This window comes from Grampus griseus (genome assembly GCF_964374135.1).
Source record: "Grampus griseus genome assembly, chromosome: 15".
Classification (NCBI taxonomy): Eukaryota; Metazoa; Chordata; class Mammalia; order Artiodactyla; family Delphinidae; genus Grampus; species Grampus griseus.
Genome location: NC_139009.1, coordinates 10755350 through 10777404, shown reverse-complemented (window position 1 = coordinate 10777404; position 22055 = coordinate 10755350). Strand labels below are relative to the sequence as shown.

The 22055-nt window shown below is 39.5% G+C and overlaps 1 protein-coding gene across 2 annotated transcripts in view; it reads left to right on the top strand.

Moving 5' to 3' along the window:
* NBAS (NBAS subunit of NRZ tethering complex) overlaps positions 1-22055 on the top strand; it is a 341832-nt gene that overhangs the window by 275078 nt on the left and 44699 nt on the right. For both annotated transcript variants that reach the window (XM_082672572.1, XM_082672571.1), the window contains 2 exons: positions 637-726; positions 18742-18937. In XM_082672572.1, the coding sequence (XP_082528698.1) occupies positions 637-726; positions 18742-18937 (286 nt within the window). The remainder of the gene's footprint in view (positions 1-636; positions 727-18741; positions 18938-22055) is intronic.

The window sequence follows — 22055 nt, the reverse complement described above, 5'->3', positions numbered from 1 at the left end:
GGTTTAAATCATATAACAAACTATTCAAAAACTCATCTAAAACTTCTCTTTCCTCTGTTACGTTTTCAGAATTCAGTAGAGTTCCAGACATACGCATTTGTAGAATGGGCATAATAGGGCCTGTCTCACGGGCTGTTGAGATTATTAACTGTCAGGATGTATGTGAAGCACTTAGCAGTGCCTGCTACCTAGTAAGTACCATGTAAACGTTAGTGTTTTGAAAAAAAGGCCAGCTAGAGAATTTAGATTATTATATACTTAATGCTTAAAGTAGCTCTTATTTTTAATGCCCATTGAGTATATCTTTGAATTTTTGGATGACAGAAGGCAAGTAGATTTTCTTACTCTGTCTTTTTCCTTCTTTTTTCCCCCTTTTCCTCTACTCTCTTGGTAGGAAAACAAGCCTGTATTAGACTGTGAGCTCTTTAAGGGCAGAGGTTTCATCTCCACATCCTTAGCACACAGTATAGGACTTGATACCCTTGTGGGCTGCATATACCACGAACGACTGTGAGCTGGCGGTATATGCTGTGCCGAGATCCAGCTGGATTCATCCGAGTGTAAATGTCCACTTGTTTCTGAGGCTTGAGCCATCCTGTTCTGATTCCGTTCCTCTCTCTGTCTCTCCCTTCGCAGCGGAGGCAGTGCTGACCTCGGGGGGCCGGCGGACCCTCTCCGCGTCCTAGAAGGGGTTGTTGCAGCCGTCCACGCCAGTGTCGACAAAGGGTAAGGCTGGAGCAGTTTGTGGGTCTCACTGAATGGCGTTCCTTGGAGTCCTAGGATTACTTTTAATATCCCTGTTTATGAAGCTTCCGTGAATAAGCATCTTTTCTAGGCGGTTCTGAAGGAAGAGCTGAGGAATTTCTGGAGATGCGATTTCCCAGCTGTACTCTTAGCCCATCAGCTCCAACAGGACCCTCTCCTTCTCTCCTGGGCCTTGCTGGCCTCAGAGAGTGTGGTCTCTTCCCACCTCCTTCTGAGGGTGGCCAGGGAGAGGAACCTGCTCTGCTTCTTAGGAGAGCAGAGGTTTACATCTCCAGGAGGTTAACTGTACTGATTAAGTATGGAAACTCCTAGAGTGTATATGTTATTTTTTAAAACCTTTATATATGTTAAATCTGTGCTGTCTGAGGACTGAGAGCGTAGAGGCTTTATAAGTCTAGGAATGTGTGTGTCTCCAAACCATTTTAAGAAAGAATCTTTCATTCAGGTGCACTGGTAGCAGTAGTAGGAATAACAACAACAGCAGAATGACAGTTATGTATTTCCCAGAGTTGACGAAGATCTTTCCTATGTCTGATATCCATGGCAACCCTGTAAGGCCTCACCCCAATTTTCTTTGATACAATAATAATGAAGCGTATTTGAGAAACCCCCTCATAGTTCATTCAGTAATGTTGTTTTTATTTGCATATTGCCTTCCAGTTATTGTTCAGGTACAGATACATTTTTACACGATTTCGATCAAAATGTATGAACACTTCTCTCTTCTGGTTTAGTTACTTGCTATTGGAACTCTTTCCATTGATCTTTGTAGATTTAGTGGTTATGATTTTTGACGCCTGCATATGTGGTTGCCATTCTCAGATGAGGAGAGAAAGTCTGGGAGAGAGGAGTTGACTTGCCCAGAGTCAGAGGCCTAGGAAATAGAGCCAGGAGTCCGGTCTGTCCCTGCGTCATAATTTAGGGCTCAGATACCTTTACAGAATGTCTCCACGCATCGCTTTGGGCCCGCGGTTTGAGTGAAAGAACATAGGATAAGCCGTATGGCTGGGTCTGGCAAACATGGCCAGCAGGGCCGTTGACTTACTGTGCCTTTTACTTTGCACGTTTTCTCTAAACTCCCTCGCTTGTGGGTCTTTAAATGGTAAGGAAGCCACAGCTGTGGCTAACATGGGCTTCTTATTCTAAAAAGAAATGTCACTGTTCTGCACGTTTAGTGTGTGTCATGTTCCGTGCTCAGTCATGAACAGTTAGTTCTGGGTAGGAGGAGCTCAGAGTCTTACAGGGGAGACCAGCTTGCCTGGGCTCCCAGTTACCACGCAACAGAGTGGTCAGCGCTGTGCAGAAAGCAAGGTGGAGGGAGTGGCTTATTCTGCCCGGGGAAGTTAGGGCACGATCCACACGGGGCGGCATTGGAGCTGGTCTGTGACATCGGAGTCTGCGAGAAGGAGGAGGTGTGGTCCAGGCAGGGACACTGCTTCAACAGGGCAGGTGCAGCAGATAGCAGGGTGGGCAGAGATGCTGCGTGGGAAATCCTCAGCCACTCTCTAGAGGGTCCATTGAGCGGCTGCTCTTCCAGTCACAGCCCATCAGTCAGTTCTCAGCTCACCGCTCCCCTGTGAGCTGTCGCACAGTGGCTGTCAGGTACCCGGACCTGGATCCAGGCCTCACGTGATGAGAGGGATCTCCACAGGCACTGCTTTAAGCCCCTTCCAGTGGGGTCTCTCAGTCTTGTCCCACTGGGAACATCTCAAAAAATTAGAAGGCAGTGTTTTTCTTAGTGAATTTCCAGCCAGATATACAGAAGAATCCACCTTGGGTCACTTGAATACAGACTTTTTTTAAACTTCAATTTCCAAAGAGGAAGACATTGGGGAATGGAGAATCAGAACAAGATCTTACTTTTCATCCCAGAGACACAGAATAACAAAGGCTCCTTAACAACAACAAAAAACTTAAGTGAACTTTTTTTTTTTTCGCTTAAAAAAGAAAAAGAGGAAGACGGACAAAGTCATAACTTTTATTCCTGGCAAGTGTTCTGTGAATGTGGACAGTTAAACATGACACGCTTGGCTTCAGTTCTCCTCCCTGAGAGCGTGTCCACGAGTCACAGCGGGGAGTCGCTCTGTCTTTTCTAGGTAGTTCCCGGGGAGCGGGGTCTTCAGAGTGACATGGGGATTTAAACTCTTTTAAAGTAATGCTCCAGGATTGGCAGATACAAACTATTATATGTAAAATAGGTAAACAATAAGGTCCTACTGTATAGCACAGGGAACTATATTCAATACCCTGTGATAAATCATAATGAAAAAGAATCTGAAAAACAACATATGACTGTATGTATAACTGAATCATTTTTCTGTACACCTGAAACTAACACAACATTGTAAATCAACTGTACTTCAATTTAAAAAATCAAATAAATAAAGATAGAGTAATGCTCTTGGGTCACTTGCTCGTTACTTGGTCTGACATGACTGACTAACCCTCTAGGAGGCCACGCCAGGCGTGTATGCCCCAACCCTCCCTCAGTCCCAGCCCTGTAATGTGAACACGCATTGCCCACTATGGCATCTGTTTAAACGGCAAATCGTCTCTCTTCATATACATTGTCAGCTGTCACAAACACACACGCGCGTGCATGCGCGCACACACACACATATATGCATGTGCTCTTAGGTGAGGCATACACCATCCCATAATATTCCTGGCAGAGAGATTGAAAAGTCAGAATTATGGTGTGTGTATTAATGGGTACCACCAAGAGTCCAGTCTTGTGTTTAATTTTTAGACAGTTTATGCCTTCATCAGCATGTCCTCCTTTGACTTTTTATATTGGTACCGATATCATCTACCTTTTAACTGCAGCTCCCGCCTCTCCCGTGAAGCCCCCTTTCCCTCTTTCTGCCTGTGCTAAGGGTAAACGACGTAAAACCACAGCACCCAGGCAGGTACCAGTGGAGCCAGCAGCCACCTGTCCAGGCAGACGTCCTTTTAAGTGTAGCCACATTCTTGCTTCTAGATATCAGGGTTAAGTCTTCTAGGGATTTGAAATAGTGTCAGAAAACTTTTTTTTTATATCTTTATGGAGTATAATTGCTTTACAATGTTGTGTTACTTTCTGCTGTATAACAAAGTGAATCAGCTATACATAAACATATATCCCCATATCCCCTCCCTCTTGCGTCCCCCTCCCACCACTCTAGGTGGTCACAAAGCACCGAGCTGATCTCCCTGTGCTTTGCAGCTGCTTCCCACTAGCTATCTATTTTACATTTGGTAGTGTATATATGTCCATGCCACTCTCTCACTTTGTCCCAGCTTACCCTTCCCCCTCCCCGTGTCCTCAAGTCCATTCTCTACATCTGCATCTTTATTCCTGTCCTGCCCCTAGGTCCATCAGAACCTTTTTTTTTTTTTTTAGATTCCATATATATGCATTAGCATACAGTATTTGTTTTTCTTTTTCTGACTTACTTCACTCTGTATGACAGACTCTAGGTCCCTCCACCTCACTACAAATAACTCAATTTCGTTTCTTTTTATGGCTGAGTAATATTCCATTTGTATATATGTGCCACATCTTCTTTATCCATTCATCTGTCGATGGACACTTAGATTGCTTCCATGTCCTGGTTATTGTAAATACTGCTGCAATGAACGTTGTGGTACATGACTCTTCTTGAATTATGGTTTTCTCAGGGTATAGGCCCAGTAGTGGGATTGCTGGGTCAAATGGTAGTTCTATTTTTAGTTTTTCAAGGAACCTCCATACTGTTCTCCATAGTGGCTGTATCAATTTACATTCCCACCAACAGTGCAGGAGGGTTCCGTTTTCTCCACACCCTCTCCAGCATTTGTTGTTTGTAGATTTTTTGATGATGCCCGTTCTAACGAGTATGAGGTGATACCTCACTGCAGTTTTGCTTTGCATTTCTCTAATATTTAGTGATGATGAGCAGCTTTTCATGTGCCTCTTGGCCATCTGTATGTCTTCTTTAGAGAAATGTCTACTTAAGTCTTCTGCCCATTTCTGGATTGGGTTGTTTGTTTTTTTTGATATTGAGCTACATGAGCTGCTTTTATATTTTGGAGATTAATCCTTTGTCAGCTGCTTCATTTGCAAATATTTTCTCCCAATCTGAGGGTTGTCTTTTCGTCTTGTTTATGGTTTCCTTTGCTATGAAAAGCTTTTAAGTTTCACTGGGTCCCATTTGTTTTTATTTTTATTTCCATTTCTAGGAGGTGGGTCAAAAAGGATCTTGCTGTGCTTTATGTCATAGAGTATTCTGCCTATGTTTTCCTCTGAGAGTTTTATAGTGTCTGGCCTTACATTTAGGTCTTTAATCCATTTTGAGTTTATTTTTGTGTATGGTGTTAGGGAATGTTCTAATTTTATTCTTTTACATGTAGCTGTCCCGTTTTCCCAGCAGCACTTATTGAAGAGGCTATCTTTTCTCCATTGTATATTCTTGCCTCTTTTATCAAAGATAAGGTGACCATAGGTGTGTGGGTTTATCTCTGGACTTTCTATCCTGTTCCATTGATCTATATTTCTATTTTTGTGTCAGTGCCATACTGTCTTGATTACTGTAGCTTTGTAGTATAGTCTGAAGTCTGGGAGCCCGATTCCTCCAGCTCTGTTTTTCTTTCTCAAGATTGCTTTGGCTATTTGGGGACTTTTATGTTTCCATACAAATTGTGAAGTTGTTTTGTTCTAGTTCTGTGAAAAAAGCCATTGGTACTTTGATAGGGATTGCATTGAATCTGTAGATTGCTTTGGGTAGTAGAGTCATTTTCACAATGTTGATTCTTCCAATCCAAGAACATGGTATATCTCTCCATCTATTTGTATCATCTTTAATTTCTTTCATCAGTGTCTTATAGTTTTCTGCATACAGGTCTTTTGTCTCCTTAGGTAGGTTTATTACTAGATATTTTATTCTTTTTGTTGCAATGATAAATGAGAGTGTTTCCTTAATTTCCCTTTCAGATTTTTCATCATTAGTGTATAGGAATGCAAGAGATTTCTGTGCATTAATTTTGTATCCTGCTACTCTACCAAATTCATTGATTAGCTCTAGTAGTTTTCTGGTAGTATCTTTAGGATTCTCTATGTATAGTATCATGTCATCTGCAAACAGTGACAGTTTTACTTCTTATTTATTGACTTGGGTTCCTTTTATTTCTTTTTCTTCTCTGATTGCTGTGGCTAAACTTCCAAAACTATGTTGAATAAGAGTGGTGAGACTGGGCAACCTTGTCTTTTTCCTGATCTGAGAGGAAATGGTTTCAGTTTTTCACCACTGAGAACAATGTTGGCTGTGGGTTTGTCATACATGACCTTTATTATGTTGAGGTAGGCTCCCTCTATGCCTACTTTCTAAAAAGTTTTTATCATAAATGGGTGTTGAATTTTGTTGAAAGTTTTTTCTGCATCTACTGAGATGATCATAGGGTTTTTCTCCTTCAATTGGTTAATATGGTTTATCACATTGATTGATTTGTGTATATTGAAGAATCCTTGCATTCCTGTGATAAACCCCACTTGATCATGGTGTATGATCCTTCTAAGTGCTATGTTGGATTCTGTTTGCTAATATTTTGTTGAGGATATTTGTGTCTATGTTCATCAGTGATATAGGCCTGTAGTTTTCTTTCTTTGTGACATCTTTGTCTGGTTTTGGTATCAGGGTGATGGTGGCCTCGTAGAATGATTTTTGGAGTGTTCCTCCCTCTTCTATATTTTGGAAGAGTTTGAGAAAGATAGGTGTTAGCTCTTCTCTAAATGTTTGATAGAATTCGCCTGTGAAGGCATCTGGTCCTGGGCTTTTGTTTGTTGGAAGACTTTTAATCACAGTCTCAATTTCAGTGCTTGTGATTGGTCTGTTTATATTTTCTACTTCTTCCTGGTTCACTGTCAGAAAGTTGTGCTTTTCTAAGAATTTGTCCATTTCTTCCTGGTTGTCCATTTTATTGGCATATAGTTGCTTGTAGTAATCTCTTATCATCCTTTGTATTTCTGCAGTGTTAGTTCTCCTTTTTCATTTCTAATTCTATTGATTTTCTTCTCCCTTTTTTCTTGATGAGTCTGGCTAATGGGTTATCAATTTTGTGTATCTTCTCAAAGAACCGGATTTTAGTTTTATTGATCTTTGCTATCGTTTCCTTCATTTCTTTTTCATTTTTTTTGATCTGATCTTTATGATTTCTTTCTTTCTGCTAACTTCGGGTTAGAAGAACTTTGTTCTTCTTTCTCTAATTGCTTTAGGTGTAAGGTTAGGTTGTTTATTTGAGATGCTTCTTGTCTCTTGAGGTAGGATTGTATTGCTATAAACTTCCCTCTTAGAATTACTTTTGCTGCATCCCATAGGTTTTGGGTTGTCGTGTCTCCATTGTCTTTTTTTCTAAGTATGTTTTGATTTCCTCTTTGATTTCTTCAGTGATCTCTTGGTTATTTAGTAGTGTGTTGTTTAGCTTCCACGTGTTTGTATTTTTTACAGTTTTTTTTCCTGTAATTGATATCTAGTCTCATAGTGTTGTGGTCAGAAAAGATACTTGATACTATTTCAATTTTCTTAAATTTACCAAGGCTTGATTTGTGACCCAAGATATGCTCTATCCTGGAGAATGTTCCATGAGCACTTTAGAAGAAAGTGTATTCTCTTGTTTTGGGATGGAGTGTCCTGTAAATATCAATTAAGTCCATCTTATTTAATGAAACATTTAAAGCTTTTGTTTCCTTATTTATTTTCATTTTGGTTGATCTGTCCATTGGTGAAACTGGGGTGTTAAAGTCCCCTACTATTATTGTGCTACTGTCAATTTCCCCTTTTATGGCTGTTAGCATGTGCCTTATGTATTGAGGTGCTCCTATGTTGGGTGCATAAATGTTTACAATTGTTATATCTTCTTCTTGGATTGATCCCTTGATCATTATGTAGTGTCCTTCTTTGTCTCTTGTAATAGTCTTTATTTTAAAGTCTATTTTGTCTGATATGAGACTTGCTACTCCAGCTTTCTTTTGATTTCCATTTGCATGAAATAACTTTTTCCATCCCCTCACTTTCAGTCTATATGTGTCCCTAGGTCTGAAGTGGGTCTCTTCTAGACAGCATATATATATAGCTATTGTTTTTCTGTCCATTCAGCCAGTCTCTGTCTTTTGGTTGGAGCATTTAATCCATTTACATTTAAGGTAATTATCAATATGTATGTTCCTATTACTTTTTTCTTAATTATTTTGGTTTTTTTTTAACATCTCTATTGGAGTATAATTGCTTTACAATGGTGTGTTAGTTTTTTCTTTATAACAGTGAATCAGCTATACATATACATATATCCCCATACCTCCTCCCTCTTGTTTTCATAGGTCTTTTCCTTCTCTCGTGTTTCCTGCCTAGAGAAGTTCCTTTAGCATTTGTTGTAGACCTGGTTTGATGGTGCTGAAGTCTCTTAGCTTTTGCTTGTCTGTAAAGCTTTTGATTTCTCTGTCGAATCTGAATGAGATCCTTGCTGGGTAGAGTAATCTTGGTTGTAGGTTCTTCCCTTTCATCACTTTAAATATGTCCTATCACTCTCTTCTGGCTTGCAGATTTTCTCCTGAAAGATCAACTGTTAACCTTATGGGGATTCCCTTGTATATTATTTGTTGCTTTTCCCTTGCTGCTTTTAATATCTTTTATTTGTATTTAATTTTTGATAGTTTGATTAATATGTGTCTTGGCGTGTTTCTCCTTGCATTTATCCTGTATGGGACTTCTCTGTGCCTCCTGAACTTGACTGACTATTTCCTTTCCCATGTTAGGGAACTTTTCAATTATAATCTCTTCAAATATTTTCTTAGAACCTTTCTTTTTTTCTTCTTCTTCTGGAACCCCTATAATTCGAATGTTGGTACGTTTAATATTGTCCCAGAGGTCTCTGAGACTGTCCTTAATTCTTTTCATTCTCTTTTCTTTATTCTGCTCTGCGGTAGTTATTTCCACTATTTTATCTTCCAGGTCACTTATCCGTTCTTCTGCCTCAGTTATTCTGCTATTGATTCCTTCTAGAGAATTTTTAATTTCATTTACTGGGTTGTTCATCATTGTTTGTTTGTTCTTTAGTTCTTCTGGGGCCTTTTTAAACGTTTCTTATATTTTCTCTGTTCTATTTCCAAGATTTTGGATCCTCTTTACTATCATTACTCTGAATTCTTTTCCAGGTGGACTGCCTATCTCCTCTTCCTTTGTTTGGTCTGGTGGGTTTTTACCTTGCTCCTTCATCTGCTGCATATTTCTCTGTCTTCTCATTTTGTTTAACTTACTGTGTTTGGGGTCTCCTTTCCACAGGCTGCAGGTTCATAGTTTCCATTGGTTTTGGTGTCTGCCCCCAGTGGGTGAAGTTGGTTCAGTGGCTTTTGTAATCTTCCTGGTTGAGGGGACTGGTGCCTGTGGGTGGGGCTGGATCTTGTCTTTCTGGTGGGCAGGACCGCATCCGGTGGTGTGTTTTGGGGTGTCTGTGACCTTGTGATGATTTTAGGCAGCCTCTCTGCTAATGGGTGGGGTTGTGTTCCTGTCTTGCTAGTTGTTTGGCATCATAGGGCGTCCAGCACTGGAATTTGCTGGCGGTTGAGTGGAGCTGGGTCTTAGTGTTGCGACAGAGATCTCTGGGAGAGCTCTCGACGATTGATATTACGTGGGGCCGGGTGGTCTCTGGTGGTCCAGTGTCCTGAATTTGGCTCTCCCACCTCAGAGGCTGAGGCCTGACACCCGGCCGGAGCACCAAGACCCTGTCAGCCACCTGACAAAATTTCCCCCACGGATCACAAACTTCATATATACCACACGTCTTCTAATAGAGCTGCTCGACTGGTCTTTTTCCACGTCTAGATCAGCATCCTGCTTCTTCAGAAAACTGTGCTGCACTCAGACTCCGGAGCTCATTCACATGGTTCTCTCCCCACCCTCCTCCGGCGCTGCCGAACCTGGGCCGAAGCTGCTCTTTCCTGGTGGGCCCGGGAGCCAGTAGGCCTTCTGAGAGTGCCCTCAGGGTGGCGCGTCTACTCTGACATGTTGGCTTCCAAATGGAAAAACCCTTTCTTTGTGTGTATAAAGGTGGCCTTCGAGGTCCACGTTTCAGGGAACTGGCCTGCGGTCCCCAGGACGGTCGCGGCTTTGGCCAGTGGGGCCCCTCCAGAGCCAGCAGCCTCAGTGAGGCCGCCCTCCCCTGGGGCTCCAGGGCGGCTCCGTGGCAGTGGAGGGGAGAGACCCTGAGCCAGGAGTTCCAGCTCTGCCAAAACGCGGGCTCCATTTTGTCAAAAACCTTTAAAAAAAAAAAATTATCTTTTTGAAGTATAATTAATTTACAATGTTGTGTTTCTGGTGTACAGCAAAGTGATTCCGTTTTTATATATATATATATATATATATATATATATATATATATATATATATATGTATTCTTTTTCATATTCTTTTCCATTATGGTTTATTACAGGATATTAGATATAGTTCCCTGTGCTATACAGTAGGACCTTGTTTTTATCCATTCTATATATAATTGTTTGCGTCTGCTAATCCCAAACTCCCCATCCATCCCTCCCCCACCCCACTCCCACGTGGGAACCACTAGTCTGTCCTCTGTGTCTGTGAGTCTGTTTCTGACAAAAACCTTTTATGACATCTACAGTTAAAGATGAGAGTACGATAATTATTCAGAGGCTTGTGCCTATTAAATTTATTTGATGAGCATGTGTGTTTTCTCCCATTACAGATGTACCTCAGGGATATTGAGTTTGGTTCCAGACCACCACAATAAAGTGAATATCACAATAAAGCAAGTCACACAAATTTTTTTGGTTTTTCAGACTATATAAAAGTTATGTTTATACTGTACTGTTGTCTATTAATTGTACAGAAAAAGCATTGTGTCTAAAAAAAATTCTGCATACCTTAATTAAAAAATACTTTATTGCTAAAAAATGCCAAAACAATTACAGTAGGAACATCAAAGATCACTGATCACAGATCACCATAACAAATATAATAATAATGAAAAAGTTTCAAATATTGTGAGAATTACCAAAATGTGATACAGAGACATGAATTGAGCAAATGCTTTTGGAAAAATGGCATCAGTAGACTTGCTCAACGCAGGGTGGCCACCAATTTGTTAAAAAAAGACAGTGTCTAAAGTGCGATAAAGTGAAGTTTGATAAGGTGAGGTGTGCCTGTATTTATGTTTATCTGTAACATCACATTTTGAGAGTATATTTTAAATTTCTAGTTTGTGTTAAGGATTAGTTTATTAGTTTGCCTAGGGAAAAAAATGTTTCAAAAAATTCAACAGCTAAAATTATAATGTTCTAAAATAATATACCCACTAAACCAGGAACTAAGAAAATACCTTGATGCGGTTTAAAACCAAAAATCTAATGAACATCCATTACTTATTCTCATTTAACAACTCACTCAGTTCTCAGAACCACCCTATCATATTACTATTATTGTCATCTCCATTTTACAGATGAGGAAATGAAGGTCAGACAGGTTTTGTAGATTGTCTGGGGTCGCCCAGATAAAGACATGTTGTGAATTTCTCTTACCGTATCTCATCTTTTTATGACATTAAAGAGTCTGCAATGGACTGTTAAGGCAGTGCTTCTCAAACGTCCTTCTGCTTAGGAATTGCCCAGGGATCTTATTAAAATACAAATTTTACTTGGGTAGGTGTAGGTAGCGCCTGAGATTCTGCGTTTCCAACCAGCTCCCAAGTGCCCCTTAGTCCATAGACTGAACTTCGCAAGGTCTTAAGGCATTACTTTCCTCCATTTTCTCACCGCTTCCACCTCCTTCTTTCTGCCTTGGCCTTATTTCCTTTTCTACTTCCTGCCTTCATATACCTTTAAAAAATTTCCTAACAGAAATGACCCACAAGTGTGAACCAGTATATTAGTGATTCTCAAAAGGATGTACAGAAGTAAATGCACTCAGAGAACAGATAATTAATGAGGAATTCCTCTGTGCACCATTTAAAGAGGGAGAAAGACTTCCTTCAAAACTATTGAGTATTTTAGGAGTCTTTGTTTGTTTGTTTAAATTGCTGCTTAATCACAGTAGCAGCTTCAGCTATCTTAAAGCTTCGTGTATATTGAACAGTGTCAGATCATTCAGGCTTCATTGAGCTCTTTGGAGTTACCTAGGGACTTCACATTATTTTTAAAGCACACAAAAGACCCCCCCCCCAAAAATGGAAAAGATAAATAAAGCCCACTAGAGCAAATTGAATCCAGTTTCTTCTTACTCTTCCCGCTCTGTGAGGCAAAGCGAATCATCAGATGATCTCCAAGTACCCCCAGTGCATGAGCCCTCTGTTCTGTGATGTGAACCCTGCTGAAAGCCATGGTCGCCAACCAGGAGGGTGGATCCACTCTACCACTGCAGTGTTCCTTGGGGCCACCTAAGGCCATATTTATTACTTCACAGCTGCCTCATTACAGTGCGATGTGTCCATGTTTCTATTGATGAACGAACCTCAAGAAGATTTTCTGATTGGCGTACATTTGAGAGCAGCCACAAAGACGTTGTTAGTATTTATTTACCAAAAGTTAAGATTTGAGATTGGAATTCTTCACACACCAAAATTATTGCCTTTGTAGGAATTTGTCTTTTAATATAACTTGATTATGATCATTATTTGAAAAAAAATCACACTTTTTATACTACTGCAATGCCATTAACACGTTATGCATTCATTTGTTTTCAGTTCCCTTTTACTCTTTGTCAGGTGCCCCAGTTGTTTCACGGGAGCTGATGAATAGAAGACGTTGTCCTGGGAAATGTCTGCTCCACCCCGTTCCATGTGTAGTGAGGAAAGTGTGCGCAGTGTGTGGATCGGTTCCTTAACTGAGTTCAGGGACCGACCCAGAATATGGGCACTTACGTCTCTCACTGTTCGCTCACTCACGTTTACTTGCTTTCCGCCCCGGGCCCGCCCACCTGCCTGTCCTTCTCCCTCCATCTAGCCTAGCATGGTACAGATCAGTTTGCATACTCATTTCCTACTGAGGCCAGGCAGGTAATGGAAATGAGCAAGGTGGACGGGGCTTAAGGGAAGGTAGGAAGTTTGGAGGCAGAGGGGTACTTGAGAGCTCAGAGGACACCTTATCTAAGGGAAACAGCTGCCAGTGAGTCCTTATCTTCCAGCATTTAAAGGGGAGCTACGTTGTTAAGAGAGTGGATCCTAAGAGATCTCATCACACGAAAAAAAACCATATTTTTCTTTTTCCTTTTTGTATCTATATGAGATGATGGATTTTCACTAAACTTACTATGGTAATCTTCACAATATATGTAAGTCAAATCATTATGCTGTACACCTTAAACTTAGACAGTGCTGTATGTCAATTATATCTCAATAAAGCGGGAGAAAAAAAGAAGAGCTGGTAAATCTTCATTGTGTAAAATTTCTAAATTTTGAAACATTGGTATATACTGTGTAAGCCAGTACAAAACGCTGGCTGCTGGTTTATAACTTCAATCTAGAAGGTTGGACAGAGTGACCTCCTGTTCCCTTCAGGCATTCCAGTTCTATGACATTTATATTTAGAAGAAATCACAGAGGTCTATGTTTGTCTTGTCTGAATGCAGTCTTTCCTTCTCCCATTCTCAAATAAGAACAGTTTTATTTTGTGTAGTGCATCATGATATATAAAGTGCTTTTCATATTTACTGTCTCTTTTAATAGACCATAATCATTTAAGTTCAAGGTTGGGTTATCTTCATACGTTTATGCCATACAGAATCTGCAAACTCTTATACAAAGGACCAGCTTATTAATATTCTCAGAATCTTTCTTTTTTCTTTGATTCAATAATTGCCTTTGTTTAGTTGGCATTTCTTTTCTGTTCCTTTGTAGTTTTGTGAATATCCTCTTATACTACCTTACTTACCTAGTAGAACATCATATTCTCAAATTAATCATTCAGTGAACCTAGTTTTGTTGTCATTGTTCTGCTCTTGTTCTTTTCTGTTAATAGAACTACTCGTATATTTCAGAAGACTCCTTATCTTTTGAGCCAAAACTGATTGTGTGAATGTGTGTGTGTTTCCTTTAGTAGTTAATTTTTTTAAAAAAATAGTGTACTGAATTACCCTGTGTAGTACAATAACCTCCCCCCACCACAAAAATCCTCATTATAGGGAAAGAGGTAGAAGCAAATGTCTGTGTATTTGCAATGAAACTGAGATATTTTTCTCTATTACCTATTTTACATCTTTTTAAAATCATTTGTATATCTCTTTTATAATAAGGTAAAAACGTTTTGAAATCATGTTCTCTTTTTATTCCTAAGCTCATTAAACCCTCTCCTTGCCTCCATAAAATGCTATAAAAATGGAATCATTTTCCTTCCCATTCTGTTTGTTTTTTTTTTTACATTGTAAAAGTCATAATTGGGGGCTTCGCTGGTGGCGCAGTGGTTAAGAATCCACCTGCCAATTCAGGAGACACAGGCTCAAGCCCTGGTCTGGGAAGATCCCACATGCCGCGGAGCAACTAAGCCCGTGCGCCACAACTACTGAGCCTGCGTGCCATAGCTACTGAAGCCCGTGAGCCTAGAGCCCGTGCTCTGCAACAACAGAAGCCACCGCAGTGAGAAGCCTGTGCACCGCAGCTAAGAGTAGCCCCTGCTCGCCACAAGTAGAGAAAGCCCACACGCAGCAACGAAGACCCAACGCAGCCAAAAATAAATACATTTATTAAAAAAAGGAAGTTGCAATTGGTTATTTTTTACCCACCTGCTTATCTTGAAAGATTTCAAACCAACAGAAAAGTTGCAAAGATTGAAAAATAATGACTATATTCTCTTCCCCTTGATTCACCAATTGTTAACATTCTATCACAATTCTAACATTCTGTTTTTCTTTCTTTGCCTCTGTATATGTGTGTGTGTGTGTATTTGCCGAATCATAAGAAAGACTACGAATTTTAAAAACTCACATTGAAATTAAAATGTAAACTATTTTGTAGCTAAAAACTTTAGGAGATACTGTCTAGTCGATTTCCTGGACAGCTTTTCCTACAGAGCTGCCTTTCATTTCTGTGCAGTCTTATTGAGCACAAATGTTCACAGTATATAGCCAAGCTCATCTATAACATAGTGCTTCTAGAGCACAATGTTTCTGTTTTAGGAATGAGTTTTCGTAATTTTATTATGTATTTGAACTATCAACCAAAACTTAGAGCAGTTTTTTCCAAAATGTCCAATGTTATCAACTGCACAGCAAGTTGTTAGGTAAAAGGAATCTAATGACTTGGAAAACGCTATGATAATAATCTCTCTGTATCACATCAGTACCTGAATAATTTTAATCTACTGCCACAGTGTTCTGGAATTTGCCCCCATTTGGTTCAGTAGCATTGCATAGTGATTGACAAAGCAGTAACATCGTCTAAGTTCAAATATTGGCTCCACGACTTACTGTGTGACTGTGGACAAGTTATTAAACGTCTCTTTGGTTACTTCCTTATCCACAAACGAGATGATAACAGAATACATGAAAAAGATAGTGACGATGAAGTGATGTAATTCATGGCACACAGTAAGCTTTCATAGTTTTTATTATTAACAATTTTCATTCTTGTTCACTGTATGCAGGTCTTGCATTATTTTCGTAACTTCCATCCTCTTCATGACTCCAGCTTCTTCCCATTCTAGCTCATCCTACCTGCTCCCCTCTTGGCACTTGGGTGACAGGGTCAAAAATATCAGCTTCTTATTATGTGAAACTGGCTTGGACTCAAAGCCCAAAATGTACTTTAATCTTCTTTTCTCTTGAATTACACTTAATTTGACCAGTGCAGGCCTCACCAAAAGGGCCTGAGCATGCCCCGGCCTGCACGCCTCTGTAAGCACTAACATGACTATGATATTTCACTGCTCAGAAACCCTCCATCATTCCCATTCCACACCAGGTAAGACCAATGTCCTCAGTAATCATTGCTGCCACTAATTGAAGTTCTTCGTTATGTGCCAGATAATGTATTATGTGCTTTATTATTTCATTTTATGTATTTCATTCTCAACCACTCCACGAGTAAGGGGTTATTATCTATCTCCAATTTACAAATAAGACACTGAGGCTCAGAACCGTTGCGTGACTTCTTGGTCAGTGTAGTGCTGTCAGGAAGTGGTCATTCTGGGAACTGAATCTGGGCTGATGTCTGCAAAGCCTGTGTTTTCAGAGCTTGAACGTGCGCCACCTTTTCAGCCTGTGTGCGAGCTCCTGGTTATCCAGGTCAGGAGACCTGTCCTCACTTTGCTGTCTCCTCTGATTGACCCCCAGCCATCTGTGCTTTTATTGCTCCCTGAACATGCTATGTCCTTTGAAATCTTGGACTTTTTTTTTTTCCCTTGCTCTTCTCTTTATCTGGATTATATTTTCCCACCTTTCCACTTATGTGCCTTCCATTTGCCCTTTGTGATCCGGTTCAGAGGCCACGTCCTCTGTGAAGCCTTCCCTGATTTTACTCTTTCTTCAAAACAATTGTTCACATTTATATTATGTTAATATTTAGAGAATAGTCATTTGTGAAATCTTTCTGTTTCATTGTATTATTAATTCTTTGAAGGCACAGATCATATAATTGTTCATCCCTGATCATCCAGTACAAGCTAGTACTCTGTTGATGCTGATAATAAAATGATGATGATCATTCGGATGATGGTTGCTGTTTATTAAATCCTTCCTCTGTGCCACATACAATTCTGGGTACTTTATATAAGTTATCTTGGTTGCAAAGACTCCAACAGACACACTTTCAGGACCTTTGTCTACTTAACTGTAAGACGGGAATGATGACATTCATGATTTTTATTGAGAGTTGTTAGGAAAAGATTCATAGGTCCATCAAATTCCAAAATAATACTCTTTCCACTACACAATACTGTCTGTTTGCTTTTCAAGTAGTAGATATCCAGGAAATATTTATAGCATTCTGCTGCTTTTGCACCCCAGTTTTGACATTTCTGATACATATAAAGAGTGGCACTCATAGGTAAAACTAACAAATGTCTGTAAATTTAGGAAATGCTTGAACCAGTTGTCCATGGCATTTTGTAATATATTTTATTCCTAAATACAAATAACAAACTTTTTTTTTTAATTTAAATTGCCCTGAAATTGTATTGGCAAGTATATTATAGAATGCACACTGAGAGAAATACTCAGTGGTATTGTAGAGTTTTATTCTCAGAAGTTTTAAAAAAATCTTATGTGGTCTTGTTAGTTCATGGAATTTGGAACTTGATGTAGGTGATTTATTGGTGAAAGCCTAAGGATCTGGGTATAAAAGAATGTATATAAGTCAGTGCTTTAGCCCGGATCTCTAGGGCCTTGTGGAAGTGAGGCTTCTGTATGAGTGACCTCTTAACAGTCATCGATGGTAGTAATTCATCGACATCGTCATCAAATAAGTTGTTTTCCTAAGATGGTCCATTTGGGGTTATAAATGAAAAGATTCTAGTACTGGATAGAAAGTTGTACAAATGTCCCCTTCGACAAATTCTTTTAGACCTCCCAGTTCTTTAATAATCACACATTCATATTTTATTTTTAAGGTAGTATCAAATTTGATACTCTAACCCCTTATTTAAATTCTATCACAGAAAAATAGTAGAAAGAACATGGACTTTGGGGTCATACTGCACTAGTATAGTTGTTGTGGGCATACACTGTCACTTCCATGAAGTCCCTTTCCTCATCTATAAAATGGAATTTACATGTACAGCATGATGACTATAGTTAACAATATATATTTGGAAGTTACTAAGAGAGATCTTAAAAGTTCTCATCTCAAGAAAAAAAAGTTTGTAACTATATCAGATGATGGATGTTAACTGAACTTACCGTGGTAATTATTTTGCAGTATATATACATAAATCATGACGTTGTACACCTTAAAGTAATACAATGTTATATGCCAATTATATCTCAATAAAACTGAAAGAATTTTCAATAAAATATTTACAAAGTAAATATATTTACTTTGTATAGTTATTGTCGACTAGTAATAGTTTATATAAAATTACCTAATGATGCCTGGCACTGTTAGTATCATTAGTAGAAATAAGCCATACTTTTTTCTTTTTCTTTGAATTCAGAGTTATTAACTAGTTGATGAGATAAGCCATTCATGAAAATTGTATTACAAGAGTTATTTTGTTTGCCAAGACTAAAATAATATTTCAATCAAAGATATTTTCCAGATGCCTACCTGGTTATCCAAGACTCTAGCACCCTCCTATGTAAACTATTATCAATAGAAACAGTTATCACTGTAAAGCAGTGTTCTATTGAAAACTGTTTGATTTGAAAATCTTTAATTTTGCCCATTGAGCTAGTTGTCGATTCAATTCAATACAAAGAGAGTCTTTTTTTTTTTTTTTTTTTTTTTTTTTTTGCGGTACGCGGGCCTCTCACTGTTGTGGCCTCTCCCGTTGCGGAGCACAGGCTCCGGACGCACAGGCTCAGCGGCTGTGGCTCACGGGCCTAGCCGCTCCACGGCATTTGGGGATCTTCCCGGGCTGGGGCACAAACCCATGTCCCCTGTATCAGCAGGCAAACGCTTAACCACTGTGCCACCAGGGAAGCCCAAAAAGGGAGTCTTTTAAGCCCTGGGAACTGGATGGGCACTGGGCATACATCTTCATAGAACTTTGAAATAAGCCGTGCCTCTTAATAAACTTTGCTTAAGAAATGGAGTAGCTAAGAACATATTGATTATGTTTATCTGCTTTCTGTAACTCATTTGAATATGATACTGTTTAAAAATCACATGCATTTTACATAGGTTTTAAACACCTAATGTGGTTTGCTTTAAGCCATTTAAAACCTATATTTTTCCTCGCAGTAGGAAAAAAAATAAAGTCACCCAACAAACAGTTGTTTAGATCAGTCACCACATTTGATTACTGGAATTAGAAACTACTAAGTCTTTTTTTTTTTCTTTTTAATCTAACCCTTGATTTTGCAGAGAAGAGCTGGTGTCCTCTGAGGACCTGCTGGAGTGGCTGCGGCCTTACTGTGCTGACGACGCCTGGCCCGTGAGGCCCCGCATTCAAGTGCTGCAGATTCTGGAACAGTCATTTCACCTGACCGAGGAGGATGGCAGGCTCCTTGTGTTCTTTAGAACGGAGGCCATCCTCAAAGCCACTTGGCCCCAGAGACAGGTAAGGGAGCATCTGACTGCTATTTCTTGATTACTTTAAACCACCTTCAGGTGAGCAATCAGCTTGCTAATGCAAACTTCCCGGTGTGTTCATCAGTCCAACTTTGTAGTAGTTAAATACGTGCAACAGATTTTGTTTTTATTTTTCCGTGTGTTTGAATATGCATAGTAGATGATGCCTCAGTCACCTAACGTGTATCTAATTTTTCTCTTCATAGGGTACAGTCAGGATTTTTCGTAGTATCAGTTAATTATGGCAGCTCACCCTTTCCCTGGAGAAATGCAGATCTAAGTGGAAATTCAGCATGCAGTATAGCTATTTCATTTCTTTTATGCTCTGCCCAGGCACTGTTATGCCGTCCCTTCTCTTCTGTACACACACAGACAAAATGCAGCAGGCACACGAGATCTTGGTTCCTCCGTATCATCCTTCAGGGCTCACTCAGTCCATCACCTGTCTGGACCCTTCCCTGACCATTTCAAACGTAATTCATTGAACCTTGAGGTCCACACATTTGATCTATTATTATTATTATTACTGCTGTTACTACTACTACTAAAAATTTTGTCTCCCCACTACCTGAAAACAGAAACCCTGGAGGATATACCTATCATTTTTCAAATCCCTCTAAGTACGCTGTGCACACGTTCAGAGCTTAAATGCTTGTTGATTGAGTAAGTGGAAATGCCAATTCCTAAATCGCAATACGGTGGCTGTTGAATTTTGGCTTAGATTCTCAACTGATGCGTCCTGAAAGCATAGGATCTAAGAGTCAGCACTTAATCAAGCGCTTTAGCTTGCAGAGTAGACTACAGGCCAATAAAAGTTAGAAAATAAGACTTCCTAGGTTAATCTAGTCTGCAAAAGAGTTTCCTGGAAGTCTGATTCCAACTCAATTGACCTTCTAATTTTAAAGCTCTGCTTTATCATTTCTGTTTGTTTCCTTATTATTTCATTTAAAGAGCAATGAACTTCTTTTTAGAAAAAACCAAATATTAAGGATATCTCGAGACTCCTCTCAGAGCATCTTTAGAATTACCTCACATATTCTTATTTCCCTCTGTGAGAGAAACAGGTAAATACTGTTATCTATTCTTCAGAGTTAGGGAATTTGAGATTCAAACAAGATGGACTTATCAAAGATTCTCTAATCTTGCCACATTGCTGAAATGGATTGTATTAAAAGTCACTAATACCTGAATAATACTCTCTGAAGCATCATGACCATATCACATTATTTAGTCTCAGCATTTCGCTTTGAATTGCATCAAGAGACCACTAACAGACTTTTTCAGGAGCAGTCTGTGAACACTAATGCAATGGGCTATGACATATACTCCAGGCCCCTGGCATAGTGAGTGCTCGAGGTGTGCTTGTTTTCAACAGACCCGAAGGTCCCCAAAGCATCTCGGAGGTAAGCGCCAAACTAGGTCACGTTATTTTTGCCGTGTGGAACCTTAAGTTCTGACTCATCCTGAAACAAATGAGCGCTCTGACTTTTATGTACTTTTCTGACAGAACCTCCATTTTTCAAGTTCTCAGCCTTTTTCAGTTGCATCTTCCTTGATGCCTCTGTCCTGGCAGGACGATGAGGCCGGCTTCTGTGGCTGGAGCCTCACTTCATGTCAGATCTCTGCACCGGAAATGTTATGAAGCAATGTGGAAACTGGGAAAAGAGGAAAATATCCATCTTACCTGTTGTGTTGACACATTAGAACATACACTCTGATATTTGGGTCTCAACACTTCAGAAATAATATAAGTATAACCACTATTTCTTCTTTTGAGTTTTCCTTGATGTTCCAGTTATTCAGAGAACAAGTTGCAGCTTTTAGATGACTTCAGTGACTTCTGGCTATTTCTCAGATTTTAATTTCATCTTAGCTGAACTTGTTCCAAAGACAGTATTTAAGGGAGCTTAGCTTTGTTAAGACTCCTTTTCCATGTACTTTTCTAAGCTGACTTGACCTTAATTTCACTGAATACACACTGTTGTCTCTCATTTGCAAAGTCTGCGTGTTGCTTCTCGTTTGGCCAGTGTTTCCTCTGGTGCTGTGAGCTTTTCAGGCCCTCAACAAACATCTCTCCAGGGTGTCTCTTGACTTTAGTAAAAGTCATCTCCTGTCTCCTTCGCTTTTTACATTTTCTACCTCCTCCTACTCTCCCTCTGTATAAGAACAATTTCCTGGTCCTTGGAAGCTAACGATCTGAGTTTCTTAACGTATTTGGTAGTAGAAATAAGGAAACTACCATACATTTAGGTCTTTAATCCATTTTGAGTTTATTTTTGTATAAGTTGTGAGAAAATGTTCTAATTTCATTTTTTTCCATGTGGCTGGTAAGGATGTGGAGAAAAGAGAACTCTAGCACACTGTTGGTGGGTGTGTAAACTGGGGCAGCCACTATAGAAAGCAGTAGGGGGGTTCCTCAAAAAATTAAAAATGGAACTACCATATGATCCTGCAGTTCCACTCCTGGGTGTATATCCAAAAAGAATGAAAATACTAATTCGAAAAGATACATACATGTCAGCGTCCATAACAGCACTGATTACAATAACCAAGATATGGAAGTAGCCTAAGTGTCTGTCAACAGTTGAATGGATAAAGAAAATGTGAGATATATAGATATACAGATATATATCTCCAGTGGCATATTACTAGGCCATACAAAAGAATGGAATCTTGCCATTTACAGCATCACAGATGGATCTGGAGGGTATTATGCTTAGTGAAATATTAGGTTGGCCAAAAAGGTTGAATTTTGGCCTTTTGCTGTAAGATGGAACAAAAAACCTGAATGAACTTTTTGGCCAACCCAGTAAGTCAGAGAACGACAAACAGTGTGTGTTGTCACTTTTGTGTGAAATCTAAAAAAATAAAACAAATGGATATTACAAAACAGAAACAGACTCATAGGTACAGAGAACAAGCTAATGGCTGCCGGAGGGGAGAGCGGTAGGGAGAGGGCAAGGTAAGTGGAGGGGATTAAGAGGTACAAGCTATTAGGTATAAAACAAATAAGTTACAAGGATGTAATGTACAACACAGGGAATATAGCCAATATTTTATAATAACTGTATATGGAGTATAATCTATAAAAATAGCAAATCATTATG